Genomic DNA, 18,048 nt, shown 5'->3' with positions numbered 1-18,048 from the left:
CCACATCCTCAAGGCAAGGGATCACAAATATTGACTTCATTTTTGTCAATATCACAAAATTTCAGTTTATCAATTAAATTATTTTCAAAACTTAATACATGTGGCTTGTATTTTGTTGCCAAAGGTTTTTAATCAGATATGCACACTATTGATATCTGACATATTCTTACATGTTTTTTTCTCAATATCCATACATAGGAGTGCTTATTTATTTTTGAAGGAACTAATTTGCTTATTCTACATGTTGATATTCCTTCTTAGTGTGGACAAGCTTCACGGAGATAATCAGTATTTTTGCGAATCATGTAGAACAACAGTTGATGCTACTGGGAGCATCAACCTTCATTCTCTCCTTGAAATTCTTATTTTTCAGATCAAGCATTGTGTTTTCCTCATGAAGGTACTTTGTCGTGCATATTTGAGAGCATTATGTACACAATCTTGCAGTTGTCATCGACATTATTAATGTTGTTACAAATGTTAATTTTGTCTCTTTTATGTCACATTTCCTATCATTGTTTCAACTGTTTGAACAGAAGAAAATGGTGAAAATGGAGGAGTAGAGACCAGCCTCTCAAATGCTAGAAGGGAGACATTTGAAGTGTTTCTGGAATTAGTTCTATTTTCTGAGTTGTGTTCTTATTTTCTGGATTATATTTTGTGTCAATAATCCTAGATAAAATGATTTATTTGGATTTTATTTGAAAACTAAATAAATCAATGTGTGTTTCTCTTATTATATTCAAACAAGACTCAAAAGATGGAACTCTCAATTTTTGCACAATTCATTTTTATGTTACGACTTAAGTTAAGTTCTTTTGTCGAGTCATATCTGTCAAAATTACTCCAACAAAAGAACTTGCTATTTAGTTATTAAATTTCGGTACTTAAAATCTTTATTTTTTCTAATTTCATTAGGACTCTCGACAAACACATCAACGTTCTAATTTCTAATTTCCATTTCATGGTAATTTTTCATTTTTGTCCTATTTTGATTACGTTCGATTCTCTTGTTGGACAAAAGGCCCATTTATATACAATAATGGCATTGTAAAGGGTATAGTTTAGTGGTAAAAGTGCGATTCATTCTATTAACCCCCTTAATTGTTAAGGGGTCCTTCACATGAACCAATATCCTGAAATCAGTATCTGGCAGCCGAAGAAGGAAGACCTTCCAGGCAAATAGTGCAGCAGGACCATAGACACTCGCCAGGTACCCAATAGAATATTAATGTGGCTGAATTGTTAATGTCTTGTGGTTGGGAAAGTAGATATACAGTCTGGATGTTTGTTGTTATGGCCATGCATTTGTTTTATAAGTTTTGCAATTCTGTGGATTTGATGTTGCAGGTTGTAATTCTTGGTTGTGGATATCGGGTTGTAATTTTCAGTTGCCATTTTGGGTCTTTGCTTTAGGTTCTTGATATAACACTGTAATATCTCTTCAGTGTGCCCTCTACTCTCCCGTTGCTTTTTCGTTGTCTTTTGTTTATGAACACCAGGTCATCTTTTCTTCTGTTGTATGTATAAAGCCTGGTTGCAGGCTTTGGTGATGATGGAGCACGTTCCAAACATTGGGTTTATTGTTTACATACCTGTAGCAGAAGAAACAAAAATTTTCTTCTGTCTGCTACTAGTTTTGGGTTGTTAAATCTGTGGAATGAGCTTTCAGTAGTCATTGTCATGATAATATGACAATAGATTTGTTTTCCTTTACTCTCTCTTTTCGTTTTATGATTTTGGCTCGATAGAGTCTGCTCTGTTTAGATGTAATCAATTTCCTAGCAATTTGTGTGCTAGTTTTCGTCGGCATTTCTTTGTGTTTGCTGATTTGTGAGGGGAAAAATATTTTTCCCTTGTCCCCTGCAAATTTTTCTTTTGAGAAATCCATTTTCTGTAAATCAATTAACTTCTGTGATAAATAATCAGATACTTCGTGAACGAAGTACTCATAAAAATACTGATTCAATCTTATGCCGGAGTTGCTTAGGAGGGAAGGTGAATCTTCTTTATGCATCAATCTGTTTGATCTACTATTTAACTGCTTCAGGAGTTGCTTAGGAGGGAATCTGATAATGTTTGATCTGTTTGTTCTTTTCTTCTCCTCCAGTTAACCTCATTCCAATTATAATCCCTGGACTTGTTCCTATTCAATTTTGATCTCTGTTTTTGCTCCTATTCCTGCTTGATTACTGTTCCATTTTTTTTTTTGGTTCCAATCCTAAATTCCAACCTTATCTGCGTTCCAGTCCATTCACATTCCCGCCGACTGACATTCCAGTGCATTTTTATGTCAGCCCATTTCTATTCCATTCCCTCATTTCAGCTCATTTGCATTCCGGCTCCTTAGTCCAGCCTATTACTCCACCTCATTCTTGTTCTAGCCCATCATTGTTGTTCCAGCTTATTTCTGTTCCAGCACATTATTACTATTTCAGCCCATTTCTATTCCAACCCATTATTTTGGCCCATTCATATTCCAACCCATTTCCATTCGCACCAATTCCTGTTATAGCCCAATGCATTCTTCAATCTCCTTAGTCCAATTCCAGCCTATTACCATTCTTATTTCAGCCCATTATTCTTATTCCGTTCATTATTACTATTCCAACCCATTATTTCAGGTCGAATTTATTCCAACCCATTCCCTTATTCCATCCAATTATTCATATTCGAGGTCATTACTATTCTATTTTAGCCCATTGCCTTTCTCACCAATTCTTATTCCAGTCCTTTTCTGTTCCAACCCATTATTCCTATCCAGCCCAATCGCATTCTTACTTCAACCCATTATTCTTATTCCAGCCCATTACCATTCTAATTTCAGCCTATTATTTCAACCAATTATTCCTACTCCAGCTCATTATTTCTTTTCCGGCCCATTTCTATTCCACCCTTTTCTTTTATTTCTGTTCCAATTCAATTTATATTCTTATTATAACAATGGCGGGAATAGGGATAGAAACAGTAAGAATAAAGAAATAGGAATAGAAACAGTAACAGTATAGGAATAAGAATAGTTAAAAAAATAGGAAGAGGAATAGTATAAGAAATAGAAATAAAAAATTTGGAGCAAGAACACATTCCAATTCTCATATTCTTTCCCAAGATCCTTCATCCACTGTCCTCCTCCCCCTGAGGTTACAGCCTGCTGACACCACTTTCATACTGCATCTCTTCCTACCAAGGAAAGGTAATCAATTCTTTTAGCTTTTCTTCTATCTTTTAGATTTTGAATCAAAGTAGTTTAGGGTTTCCGACCTTTAACCCTAATTAATGGTTATCTAATACAGCAATATAAGTTTATTTATTAACTATACATCTAAAGTTTTTTATTTGTAAAATTTCTAAGAACAGTGTCTTATTATTATAAATCTAAAATATCATTTATATAATATAGTTTATAAAATTGGTTTATCGATTTTATGTTATTATGGGGTCTAATGTTCATTACAAGAAAAAATTTCCTACAATTGATATAATTTTTATTATGATTATCCTTTATTCTTAAATTATTTTCCATTTTTCTTCTTCTCAATAAATATTTGTGACCATCATCGATATCATCTCCCCGTGTTTGTTCATCCCATTTTTTATTTTGGTGCATCGGGTAAGACCAGAGTCGTGTCACAATTGCTTTTCTTGGGTAAATATAGGGATGACAATTAATGTTACCAATAAGTTGCAATTGAAATTAAAAGTAGAGTTGTGATGAATTCGCACATGCATGCACTCTCGTACATGTTGGATAATAGAGTTTACCTTAAAATTCCCATCTCATGCCCAAGCCCTCACCCATTCCATGCAAGAAGACTAGCAAGTTCCGTTCTCTTGGACTCTTCAGTTGTTGAGGATATATTTTATATGTACTTACATTACATTTATATATAAGTTTTATTTAAATCTCTTTTATCCTGTGTAATTGTTTTTCTAAGTCAGTACCAAATGCGACAATTTGTTTTGATGCGACCAAAATGCGACACTTGCTTTGATGATCAAATTAAATCTTAGTTTATATCACTTCAACTAGTAATGTGTTTTAGTACTTCCTAGATGGTACTGTATGCTAAACTTTTGTAATGGAAACACTTGGAGAAAAATGAGTTCTCAAACAAATTCAATTTTTCATAAATTCTTTAAGCTTGCGCCAGAGGAATTTCTTGTTAGGGTGTAAGATTGATAACACAAACAACTAGATATATGATAGGCAAGAAAACAAGTCAATTTCGCTAAATAAAGGTATAAAGTATTAAGTTTTTCCCACTAAATTAAATTGGATATATAACACAGATAAGAAAATAGTGGTATTTTTGTATATTTGATTGTTGAGTTTTTTTTCACTAACATGATGCTAGGTTCTCGTATATTGTTATTAAAATTATAATTCTATTTCATCTTTTAAATCAAATAGTCATCCAGATTTTAAAATTAAAATATCCTTTTCACCTCCACCCTTTAAATATTTGTTTTTTCGAAAACCTCTTGATTTGGTTATTTTTGCATGCTTATAACACAAAAATGGGAAGGGGAATGACAAACTCTTTTCTTGACTCAAATATGTATTATTCATCTCTTATACGTTAAGGTGGGTGATCTTATTGATGACCCCCAAACCTTGTGCCAATTATCTTCTTGAATTCACTATTTTTTCAAAAATTGCATATTTTCATGGGTTATAGCACATGACCCATAATCACGGGGGTTTGAACAACTCCTTTTTGGATGCAAATTTGCATCATCTACTCTTCACATGTTAAGGTAAATAACATAACACAACTTATGCTCATAACCCCTAGAATATGTGTCTTTTTTTTTCCATTCTAGGGGTTACAAGCATAAGTTGTGGTCATTTTTTGTTTAAATTTACACCAATCATCTCTTATATATCAAGATAGATGTTCTTGCTAATGATACAAATATTTTGGATAACTTCAACAAATAAAATAAATTTGCGGCAAATACAACTTTATTTTAAATACAAAAAATTTATGCTAATTTGAAGTTGATTCGAGATTAATTTGAGTTTACTTAGATTTAAAATTAAAATAATTAATTTGAATTCAATTTATTTAAAACGGTGAATTGTAACATCAAAAACAATAAACAATAATGTTAAGATAAGATAAATGTCATAAAAGAGAAAATGAATCATCAAAAAAGGTGAAATTTAGCACAAATGTCAATCCCGAGCTTAGCTTGAATACCACGAGTTAAAATTCTTTCAATTCAATTCTATCACTTCAAATCAAAGAGTTGCTTTAGTGGTCAATGCCCATACCAAACGTAGAAATATTTAATTCGCTGTCACGTGTAACTGTAAGCAGCAAACAAAGCAAAGGCGCATTTGGATGCATGATCAAACCAAAAACCGAAATTGAGTAAATCCCAGATTAATAATAATAACAATAATAGTAAAAATACTTGGAAATTTGAGCAGTTGTCTGAGACAGTTCCTTGCTGTTACCGAAATCAACTGACCCATAAGTTGGAAATAGCCATCCTCCAACCAATTTTAATGACAAATACTACCAGTCTACGACAACCAAGAACGCAAAAGATTTATTACCAAGTAAGAATGAAATATCCATTAATCTTAATCGCTACTTGTCGGTGGAACAGCTGCAAATTCTCTGTCCATAACCTCAATGAGCTTATTGGCTATTGCACCAGCATAAACAGAAGAACCTTCATATATCTGCAAAATTAGAAACAAATACAAATCTCTTAAAAGGCACACCATGGAGAAGATGGGTTTTTTGAAAAAGAGTAATCCACATCCACCTTTGTGTTGAACAGAAAGCTGTAGTAATCGCCAATGTGGCCGCCGGCAACATGGTAGAGATCCAACTGAAGCTCGTCAAGAACTCTGGAAACAAAAAACAAGCAGTTGATCTTCTTTCGCTGGACGAGTTTGATGGTAACTTCGTCATCAATGATACGAACATCAACCTCGGTATCCTTGGATTTTCTCTGCAGCCAGGAACTCCTTAAAGAACCATTATAGGACTGTTCGGGATCACCAAGAGGCTTTATGTTACAACTCTCAACATCCCCTGCAGCAACGTCTTCTGTCTTCTGCCTCTTGCTTCTCTCTCTACCACATCTTTTTTTCTCTACCAATAATTTGAGCTCGTTAACTGATCTAAGAAGCTCTTTGATGTACTCAATAGCATCTCCCACAATTGAGGCTCTATCGGACTTTGTGATATATGTGTAAAATTGTCATATTAGCCGCTGGTATGATATAATATAAACATTACCATAAATTTAAAGAGAGGCAGAAATGTACCTTGCCAGGGTTAGGAACCAAATTCTTCAAGGCCTTGTACTTGTCATTCAAGTGCTCTCTCCTTTGCCGCTCCGTGGCAAAGTGCTTTGTCATCTTGCCGGTTTTCCTCCCTCTAACAATGCAAGCCATGTCCCTAGTGAACTCCAGCATCCCTCCATCCCCATCTTGATATGCCGTTCCTCCACTTGAATCTCTCTCATCCCCAAACAAAGAATTAGCACCACCTCTTGCGGTTGGCAAGCTGTATCCATGGGGTATAGATTGGAATAATTCCCTAAACAAAGGAGGTTGTGGGGGCAGGTTGAGATGAAACAGCGGATCATACAAAACGGATGTGCCATCTGAGGCTGGGAGGTCTCCGATAAATGCCAAAGGAGTAGTGTCGGTGTTTGAGTTAACGAAGGAGATGGATGAATTTGGAAGCAAAGAGGATTTGGGCAAGTGAAAGAGATTGAGAAGGTCTGGTGTTTGGGGTAATGAATTGATATTGAAGCTCCTAAGCCCATTTTGTTGTGGCTCATCTTGATTAAAGCCTATATCACCGGTGTTCCAGTTGGAGTGACCATATGCAAGAAGCTGATTTGGGTCGTCAACCACTTGTTGCATCAAATTAGTATTGTTATCGCAGTTTTCCACATTGAAGGCCAGATGCTTTTGAAGCTCCAGTTCCATAGAGGAAACAGCTGCATCTTCCTGGTGATTGTGGTGATGATAAGAAAGTTCCTCAGCAGAGAGCTTCAGATTCTCTTCAAATTGCTTCTGGCTGTTTGCCACAGTTTGAGGAAACCCAGAATCTGCACCCTCTGCCATGGAGTTATTGGGATCGAAGCACCCTGGTTCCTCGTACATTTTAGAATGTTCAATATCTGTATCAGTCAACATAAGAAAAACAATAAATGTGAGTAGAACAAATTTTCAAAAAAAAAAAGGTATGGAGTAAACCTATAACCTTTGAAAATTGCAATAACTGGGATTGGAAACACAAAATAATTGGGAGACCCTCCAATCAAGCTGAAGTGCCAAAAGAGCTAGTCTTGTAAGGAAAGACTGAAGGTCTTTTCTCTCACTTTCGTAGAGAGGAGTGTTTGGAATAAGGCAGACATATAAACAGAATTTACATATAAGAAAAGAGGAAGGGAGTGAGTACAACTTTCATCTTTCTCATTTCATAATTCTGATGGATTTTCTTTCTTTTTGTAGGGTTTGTTACCGAGAATCCTAGCTGTGGGACCCACTTGACGCAAGCAGCATAATCTCTTCCTCCTGCTTCTTTTTTATGCTATAAGAGAATGGCATGCCTGTAATTTCAGTATTCACACCATTTGTGGTTAGCCTGCCAAAGTGTGTTGGTTTAGGTCGGAGCTGTAAATTAGTGTGTTTTTACTTTTTATACCATCCAGTGTGTGTAGACCCCACTACACCATGCGAACCGCCCTCTCAAACTAACTATTGTAACCGTTTGTCTTCAACAACCATAAAGATGGCATTTATTTTCCGAATTGAATTACTCCATGATCAGCTGTAAGAGGGTATTCATTCTTGGGTTTTTCTCTATTTTGTAGCGACAAATCCAGCTCCATTATTTTACGATTCATGGGAAGTTTGTGCCACACTTGTCACTAACTACTCGAAGTGATAATAATAATATTCAATTATGCTGACCATCTTTTTCTTTTAAATCATTAACCTCTTACTTTGACAAAATTTTTATCATATTTTCATATAACTGTGTCCTTTGGAACATGGAAGCTATACTCCCAAGTCTTATAACATATTTTCATATTAATATAAAAGTGGAAATTAGTATTCTCTTTCTCCAGAGTTGAGGCCTTTGAAATCTATAATTAGAATTTGCAATAGAATAAAATAAATAATACCTATTAATAATAACCATTGCACAAGATGGATCTTCGCGGTACGGTAAGCAACAGTTACTGGTGGAGTCAGAAGCAGTATTTGTAACTGGCCTTGTACCGTTTGACTTGGTCTGCAGTGGATCATTCAGCTACTGATTTGTCCGTCTAGAACTAGCTCGGAGGAGCAAAAGCTGAAAATCCTCCTCCCAAAGTAGTATTTAATCATACGTAGTATAATTTATTATTTTTGACAGGTTTAAGGCTTAAATTTTTCCAACCGACTAAAATTCTAAACTACTTATTGTGAGAAGAAAATTAGGAAAATGGCAAAAGCAAGCAGCGAAGGAGAATAAGAATGGGTAGAGAATTGGTTAGATGGAGAAAACAACATATATATATATATATATATATATTTATATATCAATTAGACAAAATCACTCTAGTTTGTTGCGTAAAGAGAGAAGCTTTGAGGTTGAGTCGTATAGAGGGCAAGAAACTCTATGTTATTGAAGAAAAGGAGTTTGCTTGCTTTGTTAATTTAAACAAATAAACAGATGGGTTGATGTGTTTCCATGGTCTAACAAATTGCTCTCGCACACACTTGTTGGGTGTGCCTTTGTCATGAAAAGTCACTTCCGTAGGCACCCAACTGGATGGTTTATAGGAAGCAACCTAATCGTGTGCTGCCATACCCATCTCTTCTTCCCCACGCCACCTCTATGCTTCCACATTTACAGCATTCCTATAAAACCATCTGCTCTGATATGATTTTAATCTATGTTTGCATGAACCCACAGGCCCAATTTGAGCAAGCCCAGATTAGCACAACAATTCAGAGTGCAAACTAATGAAACATCATCTGGCTTAAGACCTACACCTTATTCTCTGGAATTTTTACAATGCTTCATTAAATTTACCTTGCTGAGCTAGTCGAGCTAGTACCCGCTTCATAGAATTGCATGAAACCAACATTTTTAACAGGCATCTCATCAAGCACCTTAGAAGCTAAGCAGGTATTCCCACATTTCAATTACGTGTCGACTAATGAATTGTAGGAAGAAAAACATCCAGATTGAGATTGAGTCTTTTATCATGGATATATGTATGAATCTTTATACCAAAAATCAAATCTCCCAATTTAGAGCAAGCAGAGAGTAAGATAGCCAATGTCATCCCGTCGGGTCTTAGGTTGGTTTGGCACATATCAAAGAATGTCTGAATGTCTTCTCTAGGATATCCAATCTTGACGTAAGCCTGGACCGAATCCCTTTGAGGACCTCGGCGGAAGTGAAACAACTTGTGAACAGCTCCGCTAAGCTCACAAACTGCATAAAAGCCTCACCAGAGTGTTCAACCCTACACATTGGATAGCAGAGGCGGCACCACTAAATATGCGTGAATCTGCTGGCCAAGCCTGAGATTGCGCACACACTTTGAGGACATAGGGTACCATATAGAGTTAGGGTTGCTGGCTGTTTCCTAGCATCTCTTATTTATAACGCGATTGCTTCTAAGGACTTGGAATTAGAACTACAGAGGCATTTAACGATTGAATTATACAAGTGGATTTTTCAATTGGCAGATGAGCGACCTGAAGTTGTGGAGGATTTCATTGCAAGAAGAATCCAGGAATGACATAATTTGATCGCATACAAGTCAGTTTGGGGAAACCCTATTCTGATGATTGAGGCATGGATTTCTTTAAGCTCTCCAACAGATTTTGATGCAGAAGAGAGAATTGTTGAGAAGTACCAATGCTCACCATTTTATCCCCTGCCTTGGGAAAGTAGCGTATGAACGTTCTAAGAATCACCAATTCTTACAACAGATTATAACATATTAACATAACAAAGAATTAAATTTTGAGGGAGACGAATTATAAAAATGAACGAACGGTTCTATTAACGATTGGGGGCATCGTTGTTTTATATTAGTCTTTGATTACTCAAATTTTAGTTATGGTTTTGTTTGTTGTCATAGTAAAAATAAAATAAAACAAAATAAAAAACAAAGAGCAGCGCCGATCGAGAGCGATCGGCCGAATTCTCCGGGGAGGATAACAGCGTGTACGCCGGAGCTGTTCAAGTGTATAAAGAAGAATCTTACAGATCATAGTTTAGTAGAACCCTAGAGAACTGGGTAATGGCGGAATTTATAAGACAAGAGGACCAAGACGGGGTGAGGACGGCATGGAACGTGCTGCCGAGAACGAAGCAAGGGGCAAACAACTGTGTGGTACCAGTATCAGCTGTCTATACTCCCTCCAAACCTTTTCCTAACATGTCAAATCTTCATTATGTCCTCTTCGCTGTTGTACCTGCCGCTGCATTCTAAATCCCTTCTCCGTCGTTGATTTTGCTGCCAAGATCTAGATTTGCCCCTTCTTTTTCCAACGCAATCACTTCCCTCCTCATTACGCTTCCATCACCGATGATAATCTCCCTGCTGAGCTATTCCCTCAGTACACAACCATTGAGTACGAGTCCCCTAGTGACAAATCATCTTCGGTTCCACCTGTTTTCATGTTTGTTGTAGACACTTGCATAATCAAAGAGGAGATTTTTTTCTCAAGTCCGCTCTTTCCCAGGCCATCGATCTTTTACCTGACAATTCTCTCGTCAGTCTCATCACCTTTGGTATTTTAGTCCACGTTGACGAATTAGGATTTGGCCAGATCCTAAGTCCTATGTCTTCAAGGGTTCCAAGGACATCTCAAAAGACCAGTTACTTGATCAATTGAATTTCTTACTCAAGAAGCCCAAGCCCTCTACTGGCGTCATTGCTGGTGTTAGAGATGGCCTTTCTTCGGAGACCATAGCACGCTTCCTCTTGCCTGCCTCCGACTGTGAATTTGCTCTCAATTCTGTTCTTCAGGAGCTTCAGAAAGATCCTTGGGCCGTTCCACCCGGTCAACGCGCTAACAGATGCACTGGCACCGCCTTAAGCATCGCTGCCACTTTATTAAGAGGTTATGTTCCTGGTTCTGGGGCTAAAATCATGGCTTTTGTTGGTGGTCCATCTACAGAGCGTCTTGCTGCTGTAATTACTTTCTTCTTTCTTTTCTACATTTATTACCATCTGTTAATCATCTTTAGTAATATTAAGTATTAGCATTCATATTTCCTATGTGTGTTATTTATAGATTGTGTCGAAGAGCCTATCCGAACCAATTCATTCTCACAAGAACCTCAATAAGGACTCTGCTCCTTATTATCATAAATCTGTCAAATTCTATGACTCTCTCTCAAAGTAGCTTGTACATCAAGGCCATGTTCTTGATCTCTTTGCTTGTGCTCTCGATCAAGTACATGGTGGGAAAATCTACTATAATTCGGAAGTATTTATGTTGCATGATTCACTTGCTGTCTAGATGGGGGTTGCCGAACTTAAAGTTGCAGTTGAGAAAACTGGAGGACTTCTTGTGCTTGCAGAAAGTTTTGATCATTCAGTATTTAAAGATTCCCTCTGACGTGTTTTACACTCCGGTGACTAGGATTTTGGACTCTCTTCCAAGTAAGGCTCCATTAATTTCAGCCGTCTATTATTAATTGTCTGCAGTGGAGCTATGCGTATCCTAATTTTATATGTTATTGTTTATTGACCTTTACCAAATTTTGATTCTTCATCTGTTGGGTAATTTAAACTGATTATCATGACGCTTTTACGTTAGGCCCAAAGTCATTCAGTTTTAGTGAGATCTTGTTAAATCTACACTAGGACTAAATCAAGAAAAAGGAGCAGCAACAATCAGATTAAGGAAGCAGAGAAGTTGGAAAACCAGATCTAAAGAGCTTCGGTTGTCAATATAACAAACTACGTCTTCTGTTGGTAAGCTGAAAAGTTGGTATATTATCTTAGAATACAAGAGTTACTGCGCAGACAATGGGTTTTTTTATTTCCCAATCTCTCTTTCTCACAAAATCACACATCCTGAAAAAACCCACTCAACATGCACCCTCTCAATTTTACGAAGTGATCCATGCAATGCCAAGGACCACACATCACCCAAATTCTGTCCTTAGTGAAACCTACTCTCATCGGCTAAGATGATCTATACCAAAAATATCCCTACACCTTCAAGACTTCAGTGCAATCATTGATGGTTATATTTTGTTGTCCCTGCCAAATATTACTTTGTCAGGGCCTCTTCTCTCTACTTGCGGCAACTAGGTCATGGTTTTGTATAAGAAAGCTGATTCACTGGCTGAGTCATCGTATTAATCCATGTGGACCAATCAGCTATGGGACACAAATCAACAAATCCCACCTCTAAGATGATTGTAGAAAACCACCCTTATCCCAGTTTGCCTCATGTGTCTTCAAACTCATCCAACTTGAAGGAGGCTCAATATGAACCTCTCCAGTAATTTTCTTAACCGAAATCAACTAATTTTCATAACCGAAATCAACTTGTTTTCAACCAATTCCCAAACAAAGTGTAACTCCACATCAATATGCTTCGTCACTTGTGGAATATCTAGTAAGGTGAATCGTGCTTTGGTTGTCACTAAATACAACCATATGTTTTTGTTCAAAGCTGTTGAGTTGCATGTGAGGTGTACAAATCAAATTAGAATTATAATCAAAACTATGTTATGATTAGGATCTATAAAATAAGAAAGTAGTTTATTGTATTTCCAACTATAGTTGATTGTAACAGTATATATAGATGTATCTTATTCGTTATTAATATATACAGAAATTATTCAAACTAATATTTTTATATGGTATCAAAGCAAGTGTGTTAGAAGCCCTAATTTTTTTTTTTTAGCAACTCACTTCCGAGGGTTTGTCGGCGAGCGAGAGACAATCAGGTGGGTGTGGTTGGATTTTTGATCTGATACTCAAAGGATGGCAACGTGAGTTTCATCATAAAAGGTCACCAAAAGAAAATTGAAAAAGGATCACAAATGAAGTTACCATATAATAATCAAGCTACCTTTTATATTATCTCCAACTTGGTGTTTCATGAAAGCACTAAATATATAAAAATTGATTGTCATTTTATTCAACCAAAAGTTTAATATGGTTTCATTATTACTAGTCACATCCACTCAAACAACCAACTAGTAGATATTTTCACCAAATCTCTCTGTGGTAAATTTGAGATTAAGTACTCATAGGATATAAAAATTCAAGGTATTATAGGCCCATGTGTATCTCTTGAAAAGGTACATTTCAAACGGTTGTCTGGTTTCTCTTTTGCTGGCTGTATTTGAAATTTATGATCGGTTGTGACTTTGTGCAGAAAGGTCCTTTGTGCTCTGATGCTCTTTTGGTGGTCGGGCGGTGTGGGGCGGTGGTGTGGGGTGTACCAGCGCTTGGAAGATGTGTGCGCTTGACAAAGCTACATCATTGTGTTTAATATTTGAAATTGTAAAGAAGGATATTCCGGATGCCACTGTTCAGTCTACAAGCAATCAATTTTACTTCCAATTTTTGACTTGGCATGAACTCGGTACTTGTCTTGGTGACCGCTTGGAAAAGATGAGAACTTTTGACCTCTTATTGTATTTTGCTACAGTTACCAACATTATAGTGGTCAAATGAGGCTTCGGGTTACATCTCTTTCAAGAAGATGGGTTGCTGGTCCTGGAAGCATACGGGCAACCTCTATTTTCTTCTCGTCTGTGGTGCATTATTGCATTCAGTTTCTTTGGTCACTCTTCATTAGTTAACTTATTGCTTGTTTAGGTTAACGGAGGTCCGATTGAATTACTTGACACCTATTTACAACTTTGTTGTGTGCATAAATGTATGAGTAATGCTTCACGTGTAGTTATGGAATATTCGTGCATGGTCTCAGGAAAGGAAAAAAAAGAATGTTTGGTATTGATAGGGGTCGTTGTTGTTTATTAGATAGTAATTCTTTATTATCTGAGTGTGGTGAAATTTGTTGTGATTTTGAAGTGAATTTTTTATTAGTTGTGTTATTTTCTAATATGCATGTTCAATGATATGTGGGGCATGAGATAATTGTGTACTCCGATACATATTAATGTTGTCTTTGGTAACTGAGGGTAGGAAAAGCTGTGATTCTAAAGCTAATGAAACTTTCTGACATATTAAGCATTAAACCTCTAGAAATAGGGACTTAGACACTGCCTTAAGAAACAAGAAAAGAAAGGTTATAGCATTTTGCTGTAGCCTCTATCTTGAGATTGGTGCAGAAAATAGGAGTAAATTGTTTTATAAGGAAGTTTACTAAATTGGTGAAGTAAATTATTTAGTAAGTTCATTCTTGGACTATAGCACTATATTGGTGTAAATATTTATTTATAAATCACAGTCAATACAGATGAACACCATGCCGAGTTTTGCTGAGTTTTGGCTAGAAAGTTAAATGCGTCTTTTAAATCTAGTCAAGAGATTATAGGTGTTCTATTTTACATAATTTGTACAATATATTCAGTTTCAACAAGAATGTTTTCATATATTAACCAGATAAAAGCCCTTGTTTTCTTTAAGTTTGGAGTTGGTGTGGACTAACCTTAAATTTCTCCAGGCCCGTTTTCTTCTGGCAAAACTGAATCCTTCTGCGACCTGTAAGTCTGATGCTCGTGTTCCTGGAGGGGACATTATTTTCACGGACGATGTTAGCTTTGAGGTCTTTTTGGATCATCTCCAGAGATTGGCAGTACAAGAAGTATGAAATGGCGGTATGCAGTTTTGCATATTGTCCCTGAAATTTTAGTTTATGAAAATAATTATGGCTTTATAGCTGACTTTTTTGTCAAAGCTGCAGGTTGATTCTAAATAGGATGGTTGGTGATTGTCCCCTAGCCTTATTGAACGGACACAAATATTCTTCAAAATGCAGTTGTAACCTTCAAAATCATTCACAGAATCTTTAGAGTGTTCATTCAAACATAGTTGTAACCTTGCAAAACTGCTCACAGAATTTTCGAAGTGGTTATTCAAACACAACTGTATTCACAGTTTTTAGAGTGGTCATTCAAACACATTAACAATTCCTCTTTAAAGCAGACTAATATTCTAAAAAGAGATAAACTTACTTCATTATTTTGAAAATTTCACTGCCCTCTTCCTCGAAATCTCAAACCCTTTTCTTTCTCTCTTGAATCATTATCCAAAATTTATGAATCAAGAAAGCGTGTTTGATATTTTAGCTTGGCATGGAAAGCATATTGAGTCACTTATTCTATGTGTTTTGTTATAGCTCGTGATTTACTAACATCTTTAGTGTTTACTATAATATTAGAATAAATTTTTAGTGTGGATAGATACATATTGAGTAACGCGTGATCTAACCTACACTCAAACATAGTAAAACGATCATATATATATATAAAAGATTAGGTGATAGATGAATTAAAATTATATAAATGGGTGGCAAATGATATATTTGAAGAATTCAAAAATTGGAACATTGAAAATAATAAAAAAAATATATGATTTAAACTTATATCTGTATATTATATAAATGAATTTAGTTGCATTATTTTTTATTTTTTTCTATCATATAATCATAATATTCTTTTTTCATAAATGTGAGATTATTAATAATTTTTTTAGATATTATCTTCAGTTCTATTAATTTGAAAATGAGTCTTATTTAATTATTAAATATAAAATATTTAATTATTTAATTAATAAGTCAACCTTATAAAAATCCACAAATCAGCGCGTTAAGAACCCAACATGACACAGCCCACTAAGGTGTAGGTTGTGTTGTGGACTTTCAATAAATGGTAGGCCAACCTAACCCGCAAACCCCATATTATAGCCGGCCTTGGTTAAGTACAACTCGCTAATACAATAGACCAAGTCAAAGTTCACACAATATGGCCTATCCAGCCCGTTGACACCTTTAGCTAGTCACAACACAGGTTTCCTAAAGTAATTTAGTCATTGATAAAACCCAAGTCATGACTCATTAATAAAGCTCAGTCAATGAGGGCACTTGTGCGAAAAGATTATAGCCAAGTCCGATTCACCTTCCATATAATTATTGCTTTGAAATATATCTCTTTCCATATTTAAAAAATTAATATAATATGTATATATTTTTTAATAACAATTGACTATATTAATAGTATATTATCATATAATTTAATATTTTTATTTTAATTTAAAATTATTTAATTATATAATAATATATTATATACTTATTTAAAAATTATATAGACATAATTTTATTATAAAAGAAAGATGAAGAATTTTCTTGCGTTAAAACACTTGAATTGATAAATATAAATAAAAATAAAAACACAAAGATGACATGACATGACATAATAATAGTGGGTTTATGAGACAAAACAAGACCAAAGGACTTATTCTCATCCAAAGTATCATGTTCTCTCGTATATTCACCTCTTAACAGTAAAAATCTCAAACACATATTTATAGAGAGTTAAGTTTGTTAGTTTTAAAAGTAAAATCGTTATTTTATTTATAATATTATAAATAAATTAAAATTTAATCTCTTTTTTCATCTTAAACCCTAAAAACTAAAAATTTTCCTCTAGATCAAATTTTAAAAAATGATATTTTTTCTTTAGGGTTTAGTTTTTAATCTCTGGCGTCAAATTCGATGTAATCGTTGGTGATGAAGAGTCATTGACACATTACCATGTTCTAATAGCCTTTCTCCCCTCCTTTAAAACTTCAGCCAACGATGTTCTTGTCTTTTCAAGCGAAACCGAGATATAAGGATCTCGTCTTCATTTAAGAGGATAATCGTCTTCTCAAATGAGATTTTCGTCAATCAAGTTCTAAAATAGGGGAAAGAGATTGTTGAAGTATATTGATATATCGAGAACTTTTTGTCGTTGGCACTGATGTTAGATTTAACTCTAAAGATAAAAAACTAAACTCTAAGAAAATACATATCATTTTTTAAAACCCGACCTAAAGAGAAAAATTTTAGTTTTTAAAGTTTAGAGGGAAAAAAAATTAAATTTTAAGAGATATTAACTTTAATCATCTATAAGTAAGTATTTGATATTTTTGAAATTAATGAATAAAAATTTACAAAAATATGATACTTTGAGTGGGAGTTTGTCCTGTGACCGACAAAACAATTCCACTTGGTTTCTGACTTGGTAGCCGGTGTAACACAGAGCCACCATTCTCTTTGGTTTGCGTATAAAAAGGTACCCAAGCAAGGAGTCAAAATATGAACCATATTCACACGACTTCAGTGGAATCGCTGTCACACCTTTTGTTTGACATGTCAGCTTATTTCATATTTTCCTTGGCTAAATATTCAAGCCACGTTTTCAAGCTTGCCAAACAAAAACAACTGATTGTTGCAAAAACAGCTTGATTCATGTCCCTGCAGTGAGGATATCTATATGAGCCAAAAGATTCACAGAGATCCCTTTATGCGGCAGTATCCTTTTGTTCGCTTCCATTATTTTTCACTCTTGTTTTATATCTGCTCATGAACTTCGCTATAAACTCTGTGAAAGAAAGAAATTTTTATGTTAAAAAATTACAGTGGCACACACCATTTACACTGGGTTTTTACAATATAATTATAGTTTTCAAAATCATGAAATGATGATATATGGAAACAATGGTAATACAGACATGGGCAACTGGTGGTAAAAACAAAGCACCAAGTTTCAATAAAATTGGTTTTGAGGTTTGGATTTTACAATTTAGACTTAAGTTGCTAAAGGTAGTTGTCTATTTTGGATGAAAAGGAGGATAAGGTTTATAAGGAGATATTCTGATTATAGTTTGTTTTACCTTCGATTCTCAATAAATGTTGAACATTCTTTCCAATTTCCTCATGTCGAGTATTGCGTGCAAAGACAAATGGCTTCTCATCATCAAACATTCCTCCATCGTCTCTCTGGAATAGAAGAGCAGAAAATGTAGCCGTGATGATACCATTTGCCTTTAATACAAAGAAAATAAACAGGATATCAACTT

The 18,048-nt window shown here is 35.2% G+C and overlaps 1 protein-coding gene, 2 long non-coding RNA genes and 1 pseudogene across 4 annotated transcripts; 2 read left to right on the top strand and 2 right to left on the bottom strand.

Moving 5' to 3' along the window:
• The first annotated feature begins 261 nt into the window (after positions 1-261).
• On the top strand, positions 262-781 carry LOC123215365. The gene is made up of 2 exons (XR_006502024.1): positions 262-400; positions 537-781. It is a non-coding gene; the product is annotated as an uncharacterized LOC123215365 (long non-coding RNA).
• A 4,593-nt stretch (positions 782-5,374) lies between these two features.
• LOC123216307 (transcription factor bHLH91-like) lies at positions 5,375-8,491 on the bottom strand. 2 transcript variants are annotated; one of them, XM_044636722.1, is made up of 4 exons: positions 8,167-8,491; positions 6,290-7,155; positions 5,782-6,198; positions 5,375-5,695 (listed from the first exon to the last, which is right to left on the bottom strand). In XM_044636722.1, exons 1-4 carry the CDS (start codon positions 8,288-8,290, stop codon positions 5,594-5,596), a joined length of 1,509 nt encoding a protein of 502 aa, XP_044492657.1. In that variant the 5' UTR covers positions 8,291-8,491; the 3' UTR covers positions 5,375-5,593. The 2 variants fall into 2 exon arrangements, with proteins under 2 accessions (XP_044492657.1, XP_044492658.1); XM_044636723.1 differs by lacking the exon at positions 8,167-8,491 and adding an exon at positions 7,239-7,842.
• An 864-nt stretch (positions 8,492-9,355) lies between these two features.
• Positions 9,356-11,809, top strand: LOC123216054 (annotated as a pseudogene).
• A 5,464-nt stretch (positions 11,810-17,273) lies between these two features.
• LOC123215595 lies at positions 17,274-17,997 on the bottom strand. The gene is made up of 2 exons (XR_006502120.1): positions 17,863-17,997; positions 17,274-17,570 (listed from the first exon to the last, which is right to left on the bottom strand). It is a non-coding gene; the product is annotated as an uncharacterized LOC123215595 (long non-coding RNA).
• Between the last annotated feature and the right edge of the window lie 51 nt (positions 17,998-18,048).

The sequence above is a fragment of the Mangifera indica genome, chromosome 5 (assembly GCF_011075055.1).
Source record: "Mangifera indica cultivar Alphonso chromosome 5, CATAS_Mindica_2.1, whole genome shotgun sequence".
NCBI classification, from domain to species: Eukaryota; Viridiplantae; Streptophyta; class Magnoliopsida; order Sapindales; family Anacardiaceae; genus Mangifera; species Mangifera indica.
Note: the sequence above shows the minus strand (reverse complement) of the source record. Positions and strands in the feature narration are given on the sequence as shown.